The 19,919-nt window shown below is 38.5% G+C and overlaps 1 protein-coding gene across 8 annotated transcripts in view; it reads right to left on the bottom strand.

The window, feature by feature from the left end:
- Positions 1 to 19,919, bottom strand: part of TNFRSF19 (TNF receptor superfamily member 19) — a 105,768-nt gene that overhangs the window by 65,787 nt on the left and 20,062 nt on the right. For all 8 annotated transcript variants that reach the window (XM_055359677.2, XM_055359674.2, XM_004054255.5 and 5 more), the window contains exon 3: positions 16,870 to 16,980. In XM_055359677.2, coding sequence (XP_055215652.2) covers positions 16,870 to 16,980 — 111 coding nt within the window. The remainder of the gene's footprint in view (positions 1 to 16,869; positions 16,981 to 19,919) is intronic.

The following is a 19,919-nucleotide window of genomic DNA, read 5'->3' as shown; positions in this document are numbered from 1 at the left end:
TCCCAAATCCCCTTCTCTATTTTCTCCTTCTGCAAATCCAGCCTTTAACAAAAACATAAGCGGGTCCTACCTACAGGTTGGAGAAGCAGCTCTTCAGACCACAGGGGAAAACTCACAGACCCTTGTCGTCCAGGAAACACATTCTGGGCCTTGGGTTGAAAGCACTATTTATTTGTACAGCCAGTGCGTTATTAACTGCAGTCCTTTGAACTTTCAAAGTTAAATGTTAAATTCTAAATGTGGATGGAGAAGTTATTTGAAGGGAAAATCTAGGGCATGTAAATGGAAATGACAAATTAGATTTATGTTGCTGGTGCTTAGAAATCAACTTTTAATTTCCCTTAATAAAACAACATTGAAGATATATTTCCCCTCAACTTTCAGTTTCTAAAAATCTGTGCTTGAGTTTTTTAGAGAAAACTGACAAGCAAGGGCTTGTTAATATCTTACAACCATCCCTAGGCTAGATCAGCTATAATTAAACATAAATAAAGTGAGCAACACTGTAATTAAATGGCAGAAATGAATCTCATTTTTTATGCTTACAAATTAACTTTTTTAAAACTTTCCTCATAGAGACAAAAACAGTTTTCAAAAATGTAAACATCTTCAGAAATATGAAGCTGGGTATGCCCCGTGTGGAGGAAAGTATGTTGTTGTTTACAAGAGTTAATTTTTTCACATTAACTAAAGTCCTCCCAATAATTGGTTAGAAAAGTTTACTTTGAAAACTGTGCCAGAGACTTGAAGCCTGTTTCAAGTGGTTCAAGCAAAAACTAGCTTCCTGATTTACTGCTGCGAGGCGATCATGTTACAAGCACACTGTTGGCATTAATACCAGTGAGGAGGATGGGCTGGGGCTGGGTGAATTCTAGGCAGTAAGAATTAAAAGTCTAATGTGGTTACTTCAGGAACACAAAAATCATCCTCTCCCACATATCCCAAAGTTAGGTTTATTTTTGGGAGCTGAAAGGATGCCTGATGGCCGAGTAACCCTCACCATATTTATGGTTCAGAATGCCGAGCAGGTACTACTTATGGGGCGCCCAGAACAAGCTTTTGTATTTTTTGACTCTGAAATAGGAAAAATATTCTGAATTATCTTTCTCATACACTTTCAAAATCGAAATCCTGTAGTGGAGGAGAGATAGGGTAAATACGGCTCAATGGGATAAAATCCTCAGGCTCCACATGGCTCAGCGACCTGTCATATATTTTCCTAAAAATGCAGGAAAGATAACTATGTATTAAGCAAAATTTCTAAAAAAGAACTGAATGGGAAGAGATGCTGCTTGGGGCTTACAGGGAAGGAAGCAAAGGAGCTAGCGAGAGGCGCTTGCTCAGAACGCCCAGGGCAACAGCATCTGGCATGAGGAGCATGGAGGACCGGAAACAGATGGGTCGGGAACTGGTGGCGAGGTCGAGGGTGGCTCAGAGGAAGAAGGACAGGAAGAAGGCTGACCAGCAAGGCAGCTCCCGCGGTGCATGTGCGTTAGGTCAACATGATTCTGGTATCTCCTTGTTTTACAGGCTGGTCCCATGCCAGAATTGCTGGAAGAAAGTTAATCATTCTAGAGCTGTACTGTCCAATACAATAGCCAGACCCCATGTGGCCTCATTTAATTTTCATCAATTAAAATGAAATAAAATTCTGTAAGTGTTCAGTAACCGCAGTGGCTAGTTGTTCGTATACTGGATAGAGCAGACAGAGACCACTTCCACCATCACAGACAGTTCTATCAGAGAGAATTGCACTAGGCTATTTACAAAACGAGCAAGAGATTGCTACTCCCACGTGGCTCCACCACTCCTTCCTCCCGCACTGTTACTTACTAGCAGTGACAATGGACAAATCAGTGAACCACTGTGTCCCAGTTTCCCTGTCCATAAGATGGGGATGGTTATATTCCCTATTTAAAACATATGTTGTAAGGATTCCATCATTTAATATACAAAGATCACATAGTACCTGGCTCACTGTATGAAAAATTAGCTAATATTATCTCAGTTGTATATGTATTACAAGAGATAGCTCATATTTATGTTAACAGATGTCGTTTACGTGAACATAGCCCAAGATATCCAAGGTAAACGGTTAAAATAAGAATCTTTTAAAAGTGGCCAAGGAAGAGAAGGGTATCATCAATCTAAGTCAGCAACAGTATCGGTGGACCTGGAGCTGCTGTGCAGACTTCTTAATACCTAATAATTGAAAGGAAGTGAAAAGAGGCTGGGACCTACTGACCACACACCACTGGTGGGTCAAGGCGTAGACTGTATCCAGGAATACGATTCCAGCAGCCCCAGCCAGCCCTGACTACACATTTTTATGGTAGAAACCTAACTAACAATGGAAGAGACGCTCAGATACCTTGGGAAAAAATAGAATTGAATGCCTTCCAAAGAAAATAATAATTAGGAGAAATAAAACCGCAGATGGAAAGTTTAACTATACCTGCTTAACCAAAGCACTTCCAGGCTTTAGTTTTAAGGCACAGGTACATGTCTGTAATTGAAAGAACCTCATGACCCAGAGTGCGTTATTTTAGACAGATGGACTGGAGGACAGAAAATGTCAGAAGTTTTAAGATACTTTTAATACAGAGAAGCAAATAATATAACAATGTTACAATAAAGGTTATTTGAAAATGCTAATGGCCTACTAAAAAATGTACTTTTACCCACAATATAAAAAAATCTTCTGTTGTATATATCAATAGTTTGGTCTAGCTTTTCTTCTTTTTCATAATTAACTTTAAAAAGTTTTATGTTTACTCTGCTTTCAAAATTTCAAATACCATAGGTAACCAAAATTCTAAGCCTCAGTCAAAAAGGGCCCTGAGGCTTGTTTAATTACAAATTAAAAGGTATCCCTCCAAACTGTCTATCTATTTATGTATTTATTTATTTGAGACAGGGTCTCACTTTGTCACCCAGACTTGAGTGCGGTGGTGTAATCTCGGCTCACCACAACTCCGCCTCCCAGACTCAAGCGATTCTCCTGCCTCAGCCTCCTAAGTAGCTGGGATTAAAGGCGCCCACCACCACGCCTGGCTAATTTTTGTATTTTTAGTAGAGATGCGGTTTCACCATGTTGGCCAGGCTAGTCTGGAACTCCTGACCTCAGGCAATCCACCTGCCTCGGCCTCCCAAAGTGCTGGGATTACAGGTGTGAGCCACTGTGCCTGGCCCAAACTATACATTTAATATCTCAAGCTTTAAAAAAGATTATTTATAAACGTAGTTGTCTGAAAAAATTTTTAAAGCTTAGTCTTAGTCAAAAGACTAAATTTTCCCTTGATTTGTAAAGCTTGGAAGTGAAAATTAGCCAGTTAAATGTAATTTTAATTTCAGTGATTTATCTGACTTTAATATCCTCATAACTTATTTTTCTTTCCTCTGAAAGACATATGCTGTTGCAAAAGGAACAATGAAAAGAAGAAATCACAAATTCATGAATGGACAATTTAAAAACATCTAACCTTAAAGTAACTGCTTATAAAAAGCTCAAGCTCTCTGAGTTAAGTGGGGTGGAAAATAAAAATATATTTATGTTTTCATTTGTGTATCTGAATCCTTTGCCTCTCTGTTGTATGTTAGAGCATGAGCAAAGTTAAGTTGCTGATTTTATTTATTATGAGCTAAAACTAAGAAAAAAGACTTGGCAAAATATATGATTTATAACATATATACAAATTCATTCATTTTTATATTACCAGATTTAAGTGTCACTTTTTTTTCCAAGTAATATTTGAGATTAACTGATTTGTTCACTCATGTACTGTGTCAGGAGCTGGGTGCTCTGTAGATACAGGGTAGAAAACTGAACAACATGGGCTTCCAGGTGGACAGCTCAGGGCAGGCATGTGGTAACATGGTATACAACTGTGCACCTGAGTGGGTCCTAAGAATCTCATTTTTCTCTGACATTATTACCTTTACTTTTATTGCTCCTCACTCAATTTGTCCTGGTCTTTTTTAAAAAAAATTATAAATATGGGAACAGAAGATGAACAAATGAAATAAGTACATAAAGGCAGAAATGTTCTGGTTGCTTCCCTTTGGCTCTTCCTTCACAGGGGGACAGCTGTTTCAATCCTTATGGAAAACTGCTATCTAGAGAAAATATTTCTCTGGATAGCCATGGGAATATGAAATACAGCACCTGTTATCAGATACTGTTCTCAGAAGATGGATTATTTCTGTTTAGAAACACAATTTTTTAGAGCAGTTTTTAGGTTCATAACGAAATTGAGAGGAAGGTAGAGAGATAGTCCTTACAATGCTCTGCCCTCCCCCGCCACACACAAAGGCTCATTCTTATCAGCACCCTGCACCAGAATGATACATTTTTTACAATCTATGAACACATCACTGTCACCTAAGTTCCATAGTTTACATTAGGGTTTATTCTTGGTGTTATATTCTGTGAGTTTGAACAACACAGAATGATATGCATCCACCATTACGGTATCATGCAGAGTAGATTCCCTGCCCTAAAAATCTTCCATGCCCACATATCCATCCCTCCCTCACCCTTACCCCTGGCAAAACCAGTGATCTTTTTACTGTTTCCATAGTTTTGCCTTTTCTAGAATGTCGTATAGTTGGAATCATACAGGAAGCAGACTTTTCCAATTGGCTTGTTTCACTTGGTAATGTGCATTTAAGGTCCTCTATGTCTTTTCACGGCTTGATAGCTTATTTCCTTTTAGTGCAGAGTAATATTCCATTGTAGGGATCACAGCTTATTTACCCACCCCTTACTAAAGTACCGCTGGGTTGCTTTCAAGTCTTCATAATTATGAGCAAACTTGCTATAAGCATCTGTGTGCAGGTATCTGTATAAGCGTTAAGTGTCCATTCCTTTGACAAAATACTAAGGAGCTCAATTGCTGGATCAAATAATAAGAGTATGCTTAGTTTTGTAAGACACTGCCAAGTTGTCTTCCAAATGGCTGTACCATTTTGCATTCCCACTAGCAAGGAATGAGAACTCCTGTCACTCCACATCCTTAACAGCCTTCGGTGTTGTCTGTGTTCTGGATTCTGGATTCTGGATTTCTAATAGGTGTACGGTGGTATTGCATTGCTTAAATTTGCATTTCCCTGATGACATTCTATATGGAGGATCTTTTCATATGCTTATTTGCCATCTGTATATCTTCTTTGGTGAGGTGTTTGTTAAGGTCTTTTACCCATTTTTAAACTGGATTTGTTTGTTTTCTCAGTGTTGAGTTTTAAGAATTTTTTGTATGTTTTGAATAACAGTCCTTTTTCAGATATCTTTTACAAATGTTTTCCACCAGTTTCTGGCTTGTATTTCCATTCTCTCAACAGTGTCTTACGCAGAGTGGAAATTTTCCATTTTAATTAAGTCTAGCTTATTAATTCTTTCTTTCATAGGTTGTGCCTTTGGTGTCATATAAAACAGTCATCACCAAACCCAAGGTCTTCTAGAGAAAATCTTCTAGGAGTTTTATAGCTTTGCATTTTACAGTTAGGTCTGTGACCTGTTTTGAGTTAGGTGTGTCTAGATTCATTTTTTGCATGTGGATGTCAAGTTGTTTTAGATCCATTTGTTGAAGAGTCTATCTTTTCTCCATCATGTTGTTTGCTACTTTGTCAAAGACCAGATGACTACACTTACCTGGGTCTATTCCTGGGCTCTCTATTCTGTTCCACTGATTGGCTTGTCTCTTCTTTTGTCAATACCACACTGTCTTGATTACTATATGTTTACAGTAAGTCTTGATGTGGGTAGTGTCAATCCTCCAACTTTTTCTTCTAAATAACTGTGTTGATTATTCTGGGTCTTTTGCCTCTACATATAAACTTTAGAATCAGTTTGTCAATATCTACAAAATAACTTGCTGGGACTTTGATTGGGATTCCATCGAATCTATAAATCAAGTTGAGAAACACTGACATCTTGACAATATTGAATCTTCCTATCCATAAACATGGAATATCTCTCCATTTATTTAGTTCTTCTTTTATTTCTTTCATCAGAGTCTTGTAATTTTCCTCATAAAGATCTTGTACATATTTTGTTAGATTTATCCCTAGGTATTTTATTTTGGGGGGGTGCTAATATAAATTATATTGTTTTTAATTTCAAATCCCACTTGTTCACTGACAGTATATATGAAAGTTACTGACTTTTGTACATTAACCAGGTATCTTGAAATATTACTATAATTGCTTATTCATTCCAGGAGTTTTTCTGTTAATTCCCTTGCATTTTCTACATAGATGATTATGCCATATGTGAACAAGGAGAACTTTATTTCTTCCTTCCAAATCAGTTTACCTTTTATTTCTTTTTTTTTTTTTTTTGTCTTGGTGCATGAGGTAGGATTTCTTGTATGATGCTGAAAATGAGTGGTGAAAGGGAACATCCTTGCCTTGTTCTTGATCTTAGTGGAAAGCTTCTAGTTTCCATCATTAAGTATGATATCAACTCTAGAGTTTTGGTTTTGTTGTGGTTGTTGTAGAAATTCTTTACCAAGTAGAGGAAATTCCTTTCCATTCCTAGTTTACTGAGAGGTTTTTGTTGTTGTTGTTGTTTAATCATGAATGGGTGTTAGATTTTTCAAATGCTTTTTGTGCACTTACTGCTATATGTGATTTTTTTCCTCTTTAGCCCACTGATGTGACATATTACATTAACTGAATTTCAAAGGCTGAACCAGCCTTGTGTATGTGGGATAAATCCCATTTTGTCACAGTGTGTGATTTTTTTAATATACATTGTTGGATTCAATTTGCTAATATTTTGTTGAGAATTTTTGTATCTTTGTTCATGAGAGATATTGGTATATAGTTTCCTTGTAAGGTCTTTGGTTTAGGCATTAGGGTGATTTCTGGCCTCACAGAATGAGTTAGAAAGTATTTTCTCTGCTATATTCTGGAAGAAGTTGTGGATAATGAGTATAATTTCTTCTTAATTTTTGGTAGAATTCACCAGTAAATTCACTTTAACTTGGTGCTCTCTGTTTTGGAAGGTTATGAATTATTGATTCAATTTCTTCAGTCAATATAGGCCTATACAGACTGTGGATTTCTTCTTGTGTGAGCTTTGTCAGACTGCGTCTTTCAAGGAATTGATTCACTTCATCTAGGTTACCAAATGTGTGGGCACTGAGTTGTTCACAGCATTTCTAATGTTCCTATAGTGATGTCCATGCTTTCATCGCTGATATTAGTACTTTGTGTCCTCTCCCTTATTTTCTAAGTTGGCCTAGTTAGAGGACCATCAGTTTTATTGAACTTTTTCAAAGACTCACCTTTTGGTGATTCTTCACCCTCTACTGAGTTTCTGTTTTTAATTTCATTGATTTCTGCTTTAATAGTTATTTATTTTATTCTGCTTACTCTGAATTTAATTTGTTCTTCTTTTTCTAGTTTTATAAGGTATAAGCTTAGGTCACCAATTTTGGCTCTTTCTTTTTTCTAATATGTGCCTTCAGTACCCCCTGAGCACTGGTTCACTGCATCCCACAAATTTTGACAAGTTCTGTTTTCATTTTCATTTAGTTCAAAATATTTTTAAATTTATCTTGCAATATCCTCTTTGACCCATGTGTTATTTAGAAGTGTGTTCTTAATCTCCAAGTATTTTAGAATTTTCCAGCTATCTTTCTGTTATTGATTGCTAGTTTTATTCCATTGTGATCTGACAGCAGACACTATACGATTTCTATGCTTTTACCTTTGTTAAGGTGTGTTTTATGGCCCCAAATGTGGTCTAGCTTGGTGAATTTTCCATGAGAGCTTAAGAATAATGTGTCTTTTGCTGTTGCTGAATGAAGTTGTCTATAGGTGTCAGTTATATCCAGTTGATTGATGGTGTTGAGTCCAACTATGTCCATATTGACTTTCTGACTGCTGAATCTGTCCATTTCTGATAGTGTTGAAGTCTCCAACTACAATAGTGGATTTATCTATATCTCCTTGTAGTTCTATCAGTTTTTGTCCCACATGGTTTGATTCTCTGTTGCTAGGGGCATACCCATTAAAGATTATTATAATTTCTTAGAGAATTAGCTCCCTTATGATTATGTGATGTCCATCTTTATCCCTGACATCTGTCTTTGCTTTGAAGTCTGCTCTGTCTGAAATTAATATAGCTACTCCTGCTCTTCTGATTAGTGTTAGCATGTTATATATTTCTCCATCCACTTACTTTTCATCTATGTGTGTCTTTATATTTGAAGTGGGTTCTTGTAGACCACAGAGTTGGATCTTGTTTTTTGACCTGCTCTGACAATGTTTATAAATTGGTACATTCAGATCACTGACACTGAAAATGATTATTTATATAGTTGGGCTAATAGTTACCATATATATTACTGTTTTCCATTTCTTGGCCTTATTTGTTCTTATTTCTGTCTTCCACATTTTCCCTTTTGTAGTTTTAATTGAGCATTTTATGTGGTTTCATTTTATCTCCTTTCTTAGCATATCAGTTATACTTCTTTTTATACCTGTTTTAACGGTTGCCCTAGAGGTTGCACTACACATTTATAACCAGTCCAAGCCTCCTTTCAACTAACACTGTACTACTTCACAGATAGTGTGAATACCTTATAACAACAAAATAATTCTAATTCCTCCTCCTCACCCTTTGTATCATTGCTGTAATTAATTTCACTTATGTGTGTGTGTGTGTGTACCCACAAGCATACTCAATCAAATACATTGTTGCTATTATTTGTTTGAACACACTATCATCTATTACATCAATTAAGAATAGGAAAATTAAAGTTTTTATTTTACCTTCACTTAGCACTTCTTTGATGCTCTTTTCTTTATGTAGATCCCTGTTTCTGACCTATATTATTTTCCTTCTGTCTAAAGAACTTCTTTTAACATTTCTTACATGGCAGGTCTACTGGTAACAAATTCCCTCAATTGACTGAGAAAGTCTTTATTTGTCCTTAACTTTTGAAGGAAAATTTCTCAGGGTACAGAATTTTAGGTGCTATTTTCTCAATACTTTAAATGTTTCACTGCACTCTTTCTGCCTTGCATGATTTCTGAGTAAAAGTCAGATGTCACTCTTATCTCTGCTCCTCTGTACATATGGAGTTTTTTCCCTCTAGTTTCTTGGAGGGTTTTTTCTTTGTTTTTCTGCAATTTGCAAATGATATACTTGGTGTCGTTTTGGGGCATTTATCTTGCTTGGTGTTCTCTGAGTTTCCTGGATCTGCAGTTTGGTGTCTGGCATTAACTTGGGAAAATTCTAAGTCATTATTGTTTCAAATATTTCTTCTGTTCCTTTCTCAGATTAGCATATTAAATCAGAATATTCATGATTAATGCTATTAGCATATTAATCATAGTTGTTCTTGATTCTCTCTGATAACTCCAAGATCCCTGCCAAGTCTGGTTCTGATGCTTGCATTGTCTCTTCAAATTGTATTTTTTGCCTTTTAGTATGCTTTGTACATTTTTGTTAAATGTCATACATGATACACTGGGTAGAAGGAGCTGCTATAAACAGGCCTTTAGTAATGTGGAGGCGAGATGTGAAGGAAAGGGCAGCTTTCCATAGTCCTGTGCAGGCCTGTGCGTCGTAAGCTTCCCCAGTGCCTCTCCCTTAAATGGGAGAGAATGGCTGGAGCAGACTGAGTCAGTATTTCCCTCCCCCAGGTCAGTTAGGCTCTGATAAAACCCCAGCAGGTGAGCCTTTGGTGTATGTGTTTCTCTTGAGGGCAGTCCTTGTTAAGAAAAAGAGCACTCTAGCATATTTCAAAATGTTCCTTTTCTGCCTCCCCTGTCAGAAAAACAAGGGATTTTTTGGTTTGGTTTTGTTTTGATTTTGACATTTACTATGAAAATCGGTTTGAGTTCCTGGAAGTAAAACTCACAAAAGCATGGGAGGGTGCTCTATGAGTGGGTCCTCCTGGAGTTTTAACTCTCAGACTTTTCCAAACCTAGGCTACAGCAGGCTGTCAATAACAGTGCAGGTTTCCCACCCTGGTGCTGGCTCCAGGGGAGGCTTCTGCAGCAGTGTATTGTGATTCTCTGTAGCTGCCTGCGACCTCACTTCTCTTGCAGGTCTAAGAGCTGCGGACTTTTCAGTTTGTTCAGCTTTTTACTTCCTGTTGGGATAGAGTGACAACCTCTAAATTCCTCATATATATGAAATCAGAAATGGGAAAATGATTTCTTAATCAACAAAAATATTAAGGCGAATAGGACTTTCATCTTATGGTCTGATTCTCCAAAAATTACCTTAAGGTTATATTCTGCAGATTCAAAGGATGAATATAAGACAGTAATTTCTTAGAAACTATTCACTCATGTCTCAGAATCTGTGAAGTTTCATTCAGATTTTCACTGAGATTTGGGAAAAGAAGAATGTTTGAGGAAAAGAAAATGTCATCATCTTTAAACCAAAATTAAAATTCTAAGCCCCCACCATCTGAATGGACCCCTCCTCTTGGCCAAGGACATTCCAAAGTTAACCTGAAAAACTAGTTCAGGCCAAGATGGAAAGGGGGAGCCAGACATGCCTCATGGTACCCTCCTCCCTTCTGGAATTACTGATGGAACAGACTCTTTAAGTCTGATAAGAAAACACTTACAATCTATTCTCTCTGAAGTCTGCTACCTGGAGGCTTCATCTGCATGATAAAACCTTGGTCTCTAAAACCCCTTATCTTAACCCTTTCTATTGACATTCCTTTCTATTGACTCTAGGCATTCCTTTCTATTGACTCCAGGTCTTTAGATAATAACCAATAGCCAATCAGAAAATCATGCAATCCACCTATGACCTGGAATCCCCCTTCCCCTACCTGCACCCCACTCCCAGGTGTCCTGCCTTTCCAGACTGAACCAATGTTGAGTAATGTCTTATGTCTCCCTAAATTGTATAAAACCAACTTGTAGCCCTACCACCTTGGACACATGCTGTCAGGATCTCTCGAGGGCTGTGTCATGGGCCACTGGTCACACATTTTTGGCTCAGAATAAATCTCTTCAAATATTTTACAGAGTTTCACTCTTTCCATCAGCAGTCTATTTTCCTCTTGGGCATGATGGCATTTTTAAATACTTTGTTCACTGATCCTAGATATGTCAACCTGTTAAAAATTAATCTTTTTACACCCAACACAGAAAAATCTATGTCTGAAAGTGCATGTTACTGTAATCAACAGGGGTTGAAAAATACCTGTTGAGATGCTACTGTTAATGAGATATCACACAGACTTTGAAGGTCAGTCAGTTTCAATCCAAATGTAAAGCCCAGGATACTAAAAGCCACCACTCATTTAACACAAAAGCCAGAGAGAAACGCTATCTACCAGAAGCCACTTGCGGAATGCATAATTCCTTGTTTCCTGCTGTTTATAGATCATTGATCAAAAATCTATGAATGACAAGACTCAACTGTAGATAATGGCAGTCTGTTGGGGAAAAGGACTTCTCTTTAAAAGTCCCTTTAAATAAAAAGAAAAATCTATTGTTCCTTTTCTAACAAAAAGGCTTTGATGTTTTATTTAAAACAAAACAATACATCACTTCTCCACAACTAGTAACATCTTCAAAAGATCAGCAAATAAAGCAAATGGATGTATAGCTCTGAATGTGCTCACAAGAAAAGGCAGGCTTCAAAACATCCAAGACTGTGAAATGTGTCCTGATATAACACACACTAACACACAGTTTCTTAGCGTATAGTGGTTGAAATGAATATATTTAAAGTGCTCCTGGGAGTAACATACACTCACTGTGGTGAGATCAATAATAAGACACATACTGTCAAAGGAATGTTCAAAACCATGGTTTGGAAAATGCCTGCTATCTCAGAGCATCTTTACTTAAGACACTGGCAGGCTCTACTTCTTGACTAGTAATGCTAACATTCATTTTAAGAAAAAGAAGTCCCAGTAAGTAGTAGCATTCATGATTTCTGTTATCAATGATTTAGGGTTTATATATATATATAACTGTTAAGTTCTGGGATACATGTGCAGAACGTGCAGGTTTGTTACATAGGTATAAATGTGCCATGGTGGTTTGCTGCACCCATCAATCCATCATCCACATTAGGTATTTCTCCTAATGCTATCCCTCCCCTTATCGCCCACACCATGACAGGGCCTGGTGTGTAATGTTCCCCTCCCTGTGTCCATGTGTTCTCATTGTTCAATGAGAATGGGAATGCTTCCAGCTTTTGCCCATTCACTATGATATTAGCTGTGGGTTTGTCATAAATAGCTCTTATTATTTCCAGATACATTCAATCAATATCTAGTTTATTGAGAGTTTTTAGCATGACGGGGTGAATTTTGTTAAAGGTCTTTTCTGCATCTACTGAGATAATCATGTGGTTTTTGTCATTGGTTCTGTTTATGTGCTGGATTACATTTATTGTTTTGAGTATATTGAACCAGCCTTGCATCCTAGGGATGAAGCCGACTTGATTGTGGTGGATAAGCTTTTTGATGTGCTGCTGGATTCGGTTTGCCAGTATTTTATTGAGGATTTTCGCATTGATGTTCATCAGGGATAGTGGCCTGAAATTTTCTTTTTTTGTTGTGTCTCTGCCAGGTTTTGATATCAGGATGATGCTGACCTCATAAAATGAGTTAGAGAGGAGTCCCTCTTTTTCGATTGTTTGGAATAGTTTCAGAAGGAATGGTACCAGCTCCTCTTTGTACCTCTGGTAGAATTCGGCTGTGAATCCATCTGGTCATGAGGTTTTTTTGGTTGGTAGGCTATTAATTATTGCCTCAATTTCAGAACTTGTTATTGGTCTATTCAGGGATTTAACTTCTTCCTGGTTTAGTCTAGGGAGGGTGTATGTGTCCAGGAATTTATCAATTTCTTCTAGATTTTCTAATTTATTTGCATAGAGGTGTTTATAGTATTCTCTGATGGTAGTTTGTATTTCTGTGGGATCAGTGGTGATATCCCCTTTATCCTTTTTTATTGTTTCCATTTGATTCTTTTCTCTTTTTATCTTTATTAGTCTAGCTAGCGATCTATCTATTTTGTTAATCTTTTAAAAAAAACAGCTCCTGGATTAATTGATTTTTAAAGGGTTTTTTGGTGTCTCTATCTCCTTCAGTTCTGCTCTGATCTTAGTTGTTTCCTGTCTTCTGCTAGCTTTTGAATTTGTTTGCCCTTGCTTCTCTAGTTCTTTTCATTGTGATGTTAGGGTGTCAATTTTAGATCTTTTCCACTTCCTCCTGTGGGCATTTAGTGCTATAAACTTCCTTCTAAATGCTACTTTAGCTGTATCCCAGAGATTCTGGTACATTGTGTCTTTGTTCTCTTTGGTTTCAAATAACTTATTTATTTCTGCCTTAATTTTGTTATTTACCCAGTTCATTCAGGAGGTTGTTCAGTTTCCATGTAGTCATGCGGCTTTGAGTGAGTTTCTCAATCCTGAGTTCTAATTTGATTGCACTGTGGTCTGAGAGACTGTTATGATTTCCATTCTTTTGCATTTGCTGAGGAGCGTTTTACTTCCAAATATGTGGTCAGTTTTAGAGTAAGTGCGACGTGGTGCTGAGAAGAACGTATATTCTGTTGATTAGGGGTGGAGAGTTCTGTAGATGTCTATTAGGTCCAATTGATCCAGAGTTGAGTTTGGTCCTGAATATCCTTGTTAATTTTCTGTCTCGTTGATCTAATATTGACAGTGGGGTGTTAAAGTCTCCCACTATTATTGTGTGGGAGTCCAGGTCTCTTTGTGTAGGTCTCTAAGAACTTGCTTTGTAAATCTGGGTGCTCCTGTATTGGGTGCATATATATTTAGGATAGTTAGCCCTTCCATTCCTCTTGTTGCATTGATCCCTTATACCATTATGTAACGCCCTTGTCTTTTGCAATCTTTGTTGGTTTAAAGTCTTTTATCAGAGACTAAGATTGCAACCCCTGCTTTTTTTTGCTTTCCATTTGCTTAGTAAATATTCCTTCATCCCTTTATTTTGAGCCTATGTGTGTCTTTGCACGTGAGATGGATCTCCTGAATACTGCACACTGATGGGTCTTGACTCTTTATCTAATTTGCCAGTCTAATTGGTGTATTTAGCCCATTTACATTTAAGGTTAATATTGTTATATGTGAATTTGATCCTGTCATTATGATGCTAGCTGGTTATTTTGCCTGTTGATGCAGTTTCTTCATAGTGTCAATGGTCTTTACAATTTGGTATGTTTTTGTAGTGCCTGGTACCAGTTTTTCCTTTCCATATTCAGTGCTTCCTTCAGGAGCTCTTGTAAGGCAGGCCTGGTGGTGACAAAATCTCTCAGCATTTGCTTGTCTGTAAAGGAGTTTATTTCTCCTTCACTTATGAAGCTTAGTTTGGCTGGATATGAAATTCTGGGTTGAAAATTCTTTTCTTTAAGAACGTGGAATACTGGCCCCCACTCTCTTCTGGCTTGTAGGATTTCTGCAGAGAGATCCACTGTTAGTCCGATGGGTTTCCCTTTGTGGGTAACCTGACCTTTCTCTCTGGCTGCCCTTAACATTTTTTCCTTTATTTCAACCTTTGTGAATCTGAAGATTACGTGTCTTGGGGTTGCTCGTCTTGAGGAGTATCTTTGTGGTGTTCTCTGTATTTCCTGAATTTGAATGTTGGCCTCTCTTGCTAGGTTGGGGAAGTTCTCCTGGATAATATCCTGAAGAGTGTTTTCCAATTTGGTTCCATTCTCCCCATCACTTTCAGGGACACCAATAAAATGTAGGTTTGGTCTTTTCACATAGTCTCATATTTCTTGCAGGCTTTGTTTGTTCCTTTTCATTCTTTTTTCTCTCATCTTGTCTTCACGCTTTATTTCATTAAGTTGATTTTCAATCTCTGATATCCTTTCTTCTGCCTGATTGATTCAGCTATTGATACTTGTGTATGCTTCACGAAGTTCTTGTGCTGTGTTTTTCAGCTCCATCAGGTCATTTATGTTCTTCTCTAAACTGGTTATTCTAGTCAGCAATTCCTTTAACCTTTTTTCAAGGTTCTTAGCTTCCTTGCATTGGGTTAGAACATGCTCCTTTAGCTTGGTGAAGTTTGTTATTACCCACCTTCTGAAGCCTACTTCTGTCAATTTGTCAAACTCATTCTCTGCCAGTTTTGTTCTCTTGCTGGCAAGGAGTTGTGATCCTTTGGAGGAGAAGAGACATTCTGGTTTCTGGAATTTTCAGCCTGTCTGCACTGGTTTTTCCTCATCTTTGTGGATTTATCTACCTTTAGTCTTTGATGCTGGTGACCTTTGGATGGGGTTTTTGTGTAGATGTCCTTTTTGTTGATGCTATTCCTTTCTGTGTGTTAGTTTTCCTTCAAACAGTCAGGCCCTTTGCTTCAGGTCTGCTGGAGTTTGTTGGAGGTCCACTCCAGACCCTGTTTGCCTGGGTATCATTGGCAGAGGCTGCAGAACAGCAAAGATTGCTGCCTGTTCCTTCCTCTGGAAGCTTCGTCCCAAAGGGGCACCCACCAGATGCCAGCCAGAGCTCTCCTGTATGAGGTGTCTGTGGACCCCTGATGGGAGGTGTCTCCCAGTCGGGAGGCTGGGGGGTCAGCAACCCACTTGAGGAGGCAGTCTGTCCCTTAGCAGAGCTCGAGTGCTTTGCTGGGAGATCTGCTGCTTTCTTCAGAACTGGCAGGCAGGAACGTCTAAGTCTGCTGAAGCTGCACCCACAGCCACCCCTTCCCTGAAGTGCTCTGTTCCAGGGAGATGGGAGTTTATCTATAAGCCCCTCACTGGGGCTGCTGCCTTTCTTTCAGAGATGCCCTCCCCAGAGAGGGGGAATCTAGAAAGGCAGTCTAGCTACAGTGGCTTTGCCAAGCTGTGGCGGGATCCACCCAGTTTGAACTTCCAGGTGGCTTTGTTTACACTGTGAGGGGAAAACCACCTACTCAATCCTCAGTAATGGCAGATGCCCCTCCCCTCACCACGCTTGAGTGTCCCAGGTGGACTTCACACTGCTGTGCTGGCAGTGAGAATTTCAAGCCAGTGGATCTTAGCTTGCTGGGCTCCATGGGAGTAGGATCTGCTGAGCTAGACCATTTGTCTCCCTGGCTTCATCCCCCTTTCCAGGGGAGTGAATGGTTCTGTCTCGCTGGTGTTCCAGATGCCACTAGGGTATGAAAAAAAAACTCCTGCAGCTAGCTCAGTGTCTGCCCAAACAGCTGCCCAGTTTTGTGCTTAAAACTCAGGGCCCCAGTGGTGTAGGCACCTAAGGGAATCTCCTGGTCTGTGGGTTGCACAGACAATGGGAAAAGCGTAGTATCCGGGTTGGAGTGCACCATTACTCATGGCACAGTCCCTCAAGGCTTCCCTTGGCGAGGGGAAGGAGTACCTGGACCCCTTGCACTTCCCAGGTGAAGTGACACCCCATCCTGCTTTGGCTCACCCTCCATGGGCTGCACCCACTGTCTAACCAGTCCCAATGAGATGAGCTGGGTACCTCAGTTGGAAATGCAGAAAACACCTGCCTTCTGCATTGATCTGGCTGGGAGCTGCAGATCAGAGTTGTTCCTATTTGGCCATCTTGCTAGCCACCCCACAATGCTTTAGTTTTAAATCTTCAATGGAATTTCGGTTGTTATTGATTAATGCAAATTAACCTTAAAAATTTTATTGTTTTAGTGAAACACTACAAATCTTAAATTATATAAAACAATGACATCTGTTGAATTCTGGGTTTGAGAACCTATTTATCTCAGTAAGACACATGAATCAAAAGTATTAAAAAAGGAATTGCATGATATTTGGCTAAAGTGACATAATGATCCAATAATTCTGTCATGGTATCCAAAGTTTCATTAATAATTAACTCAAAGAATTGAGTTAAGACGATGCATTTTACAAACACAGATACACAACTTTGCCATGTATCCAATATACCTTAGACAACTCCATGCCTGGCCCACATTGGTTGCAGGGAACACAATTTCCAGACCGATCCCTGAATTCTTGTTGTCTACAGTCTCCTGTTTCACAAGTCACTTTACATGACTGAAAAAAAAAATTTAACAAAATGTTATCTTAAAGTATGTTAAACATTTTTTTGCAAGAAAGGAACAATATTTTCAATATTAGTCACACAATCACTGAATGTAAATATCAGTTCAAGTCAATTCAATGTTCACTTTAGGAAGAAAACACACTTTCTGAATAAGTCAGTGGAACAACTAAATAAGCCAAATTCTTCTCTGTATTCCAGAGAATACTCATTGATTCTCTAAACAGGGTATCCCATTTTCTTGGAATTAACTGCTATCCTCCTCAGATACCCTCTGGGACTCAAGATATGACATGACTTAGGAGCTGTTATCTTCTCTAAGTAAGAAGATATTTAAAAAAAAAACAGTTATGACTTTCTTTGATATATGACCCAAGGTCCTTTTGCTACCAGAAAAAAATCTGAATTGAAAAATTTTTTAATCTAAGAAATATAAACATATTCAAGTATAATGAATTAAATAAACTGAATAATTAGTATAGCCACAAGAGTGTAGCCACAAGAACTTCGCAATTATCGTTTAGACTTATCTGCCACGCGGTTTTGATGAGGAAGTTTCAACCCTTTTCAACTGAACTACATTTCCTTAGAGGATGTCTTTCAAATAATAATTTCTAACAATCAGGACACCAGTAAAATTCTTGGTGATGATGATAAAGATGGCAGTAGTGGCCCAACTCTCGGGACTCTTCAAAGTAGAAGTGCCATCCAAATCTAAGCTTATGCCTTTACTGATTACCACTGAGCCACTGCCTGGGACCTAACAGTATGCTTTGGTTCACAGCATAGGACTTAAATGGAAAATTTATACTTAGGCAAAAACAGAGGTTATTTGTCATTTTCCAAAATATAGCTTTTTTCTCTTATTTTTTCTGAAAACAACAAGTTCTCCTTGTATGATATCATCCTAGACAAGTATGTTTATCTGCTTAACGGACAGTATTTCATGAGTAACGTTGGTATTAGCAGCATCACAGACTTGGTGAAGACGTTTGGTCCAACCCCTTACCCTAAGCAAGAATGCCCTGAATAGTGCAACTGACGCGGTTCTGTTTTCCTTAATGGAAGCTGAAAATCTTAGGAGGAACTGGGGTAACAGACACTGCTGTTCTGTCTAATGCTTACCACACAGTTGAGCACAGGACATTGTTTTTGATGCATATAATTCTGTACAAACCTTCTCCACCTTGAAGCAGGAATATCTGTGAAGATATCTAACAACCTCTTTAAGGTCAAAGGTTTAACATCTAGGGCAAGCAGGAGGAAGAATTCAAGGTGAGGTTTGAGACTAGAAAATTCTTTGAGGCAGACAGGCACGGTGGCTCACGCCTGTAATCCTAGCACCTTGGGAGGCCCAGGTGGGCAGATCACGAGGTCAAGAGATTGAGACCATCCTGGCCAACATGGTGAAACCTTGTCTCTACTAAAAATACAAAAATTAGCTAGGTGTGGTGGTGCGCACCTGTAGTCCCAGCTACTTGCAAGGGCTGAGGCAGGAGAATCACTTGAACCTGGGAAGCGGAGGTTGCAGTGAGCCAAGATCACACCACTGCACTCCAGCCTGGTGACAAAGCGAGACTTCGTCTCAAAAAAAAAAAAAAAAAAAGAAAGAAAGAAAGAAAAATTTTTAAGGCTATAAAGATTCTTGCCTCAACTCCTCCTCAACTCCCAATCTTGCAGTTTACTTATTTATAAGGGGTAGGAGCTTCCCTTCCACCACAGAGAGACTGTAAAGAGAAAGAAATTACACAACCTTCCTCTTAGACCATTATTCAATGTTTAACAGCCTCCAATTATAGCAGGGAAGCTCTCCTACATTCACCTGAATCCCACTTTGTCTTTATTTTTTTATTTTTTTATTTTTATCTATTTATTTATTTCTGAGACAAAGTCTCACTCTGTTGCCCAGGCTAGAGTGCAATGGCGCAATCTCAGCTCACTGAAACCTCTGCCTCCCATGTTCAAGCGATTCTCCTACCTCAGCCTCTCAAGTAGCTAGGATTACAGGTGTGCATCACCACGCCCAGGTAATTTTTGTATTTTTAGTAATGATGAGGTCTCACCATGTTGGCCAAGCTGGTATTGAACTCCTCACCGCAAACGATCCACCTGCCTCAGCCTCCCAAAGTGCTGGGAATACAAGCATGAGTCACAGCATCCAGCCTAACCTCGTCTTTCAAGAAAACTTTGCATACTGTCTTCAGTGTAAATCTTTCTTTATATATCTGTAGATCATTATTTTATCACTAAATTAAATAAACTTTGTTCTTTTGAACACGTTCATAAATCTTTTGTCAAACTTTCAAATATTAAAATTTTCCATCTGTGTTTCCTGCTTTTTGGAACCAAGAAGAATATAAACAACTATATAAAATAATAACTTTAAAAAATCTATTCTAAATTATTCATAAACCGTGTAGGTCATGGGCTCCAAATTAGAATTTATGGTCTTTTAGCTTCTAGAATATGTTACAAGAGATATATGCCTATAAAGGCAAAATAATATCATCATCATAGTGCCACAAGCAACACTGCAATTTTATGACTTCACCTACATTTAAATAAGATAATTTCAACAATTGTTACAAATATCATGAATGAGCAGCAATCTTTCACTTATTAATTACATGCAAAAATAATAAAATGCCATTTGAAAGAGATAAAAACATAATATTGGATCAGAAATAGAAAATAATTTTGGGCTGGGCGTGGTGGCTCATGCCTGTAATCCCGGCACTTTGGGAGGCCAAAGCAGGCGGATCACCTGAGGTCAGGTATTCAAGACCAGCCTGGACAACATGGTGAAACCGCATCTCTACTAAAAATACAAAAATTAGCTGGGAGTGGTGGTGGGTGCCTGTAATCCCAGTGACTCGGGAGGCTGAGGCAGGAGAATCACTTGAACCCGGGAGGCAGAGGTTACAGTGAGCCA

This window comes from Gorilla gorilla, chromosome 14 (genome assembly GCF_029281585.2).
Source record: "Gorilla gorilla gorilla isolate KB3781 chromosome 14, NHGRI_mGorGor1-v2.1_pri, whole genome shotgun sequence".
In the NCBI taxonomy this organism is placed as follows: domain Eukaryota; kingdom Metazoa; phylum Chordata; class Mammalia; order Primates; family Hominidae; genus Gorilla; species Gorilla gorilla.
The sequence above is the reverse complement of the archived record's forward strand: the minus strand, read 5'-3'. Positions and strand labels throughout refer to the sequence as shown.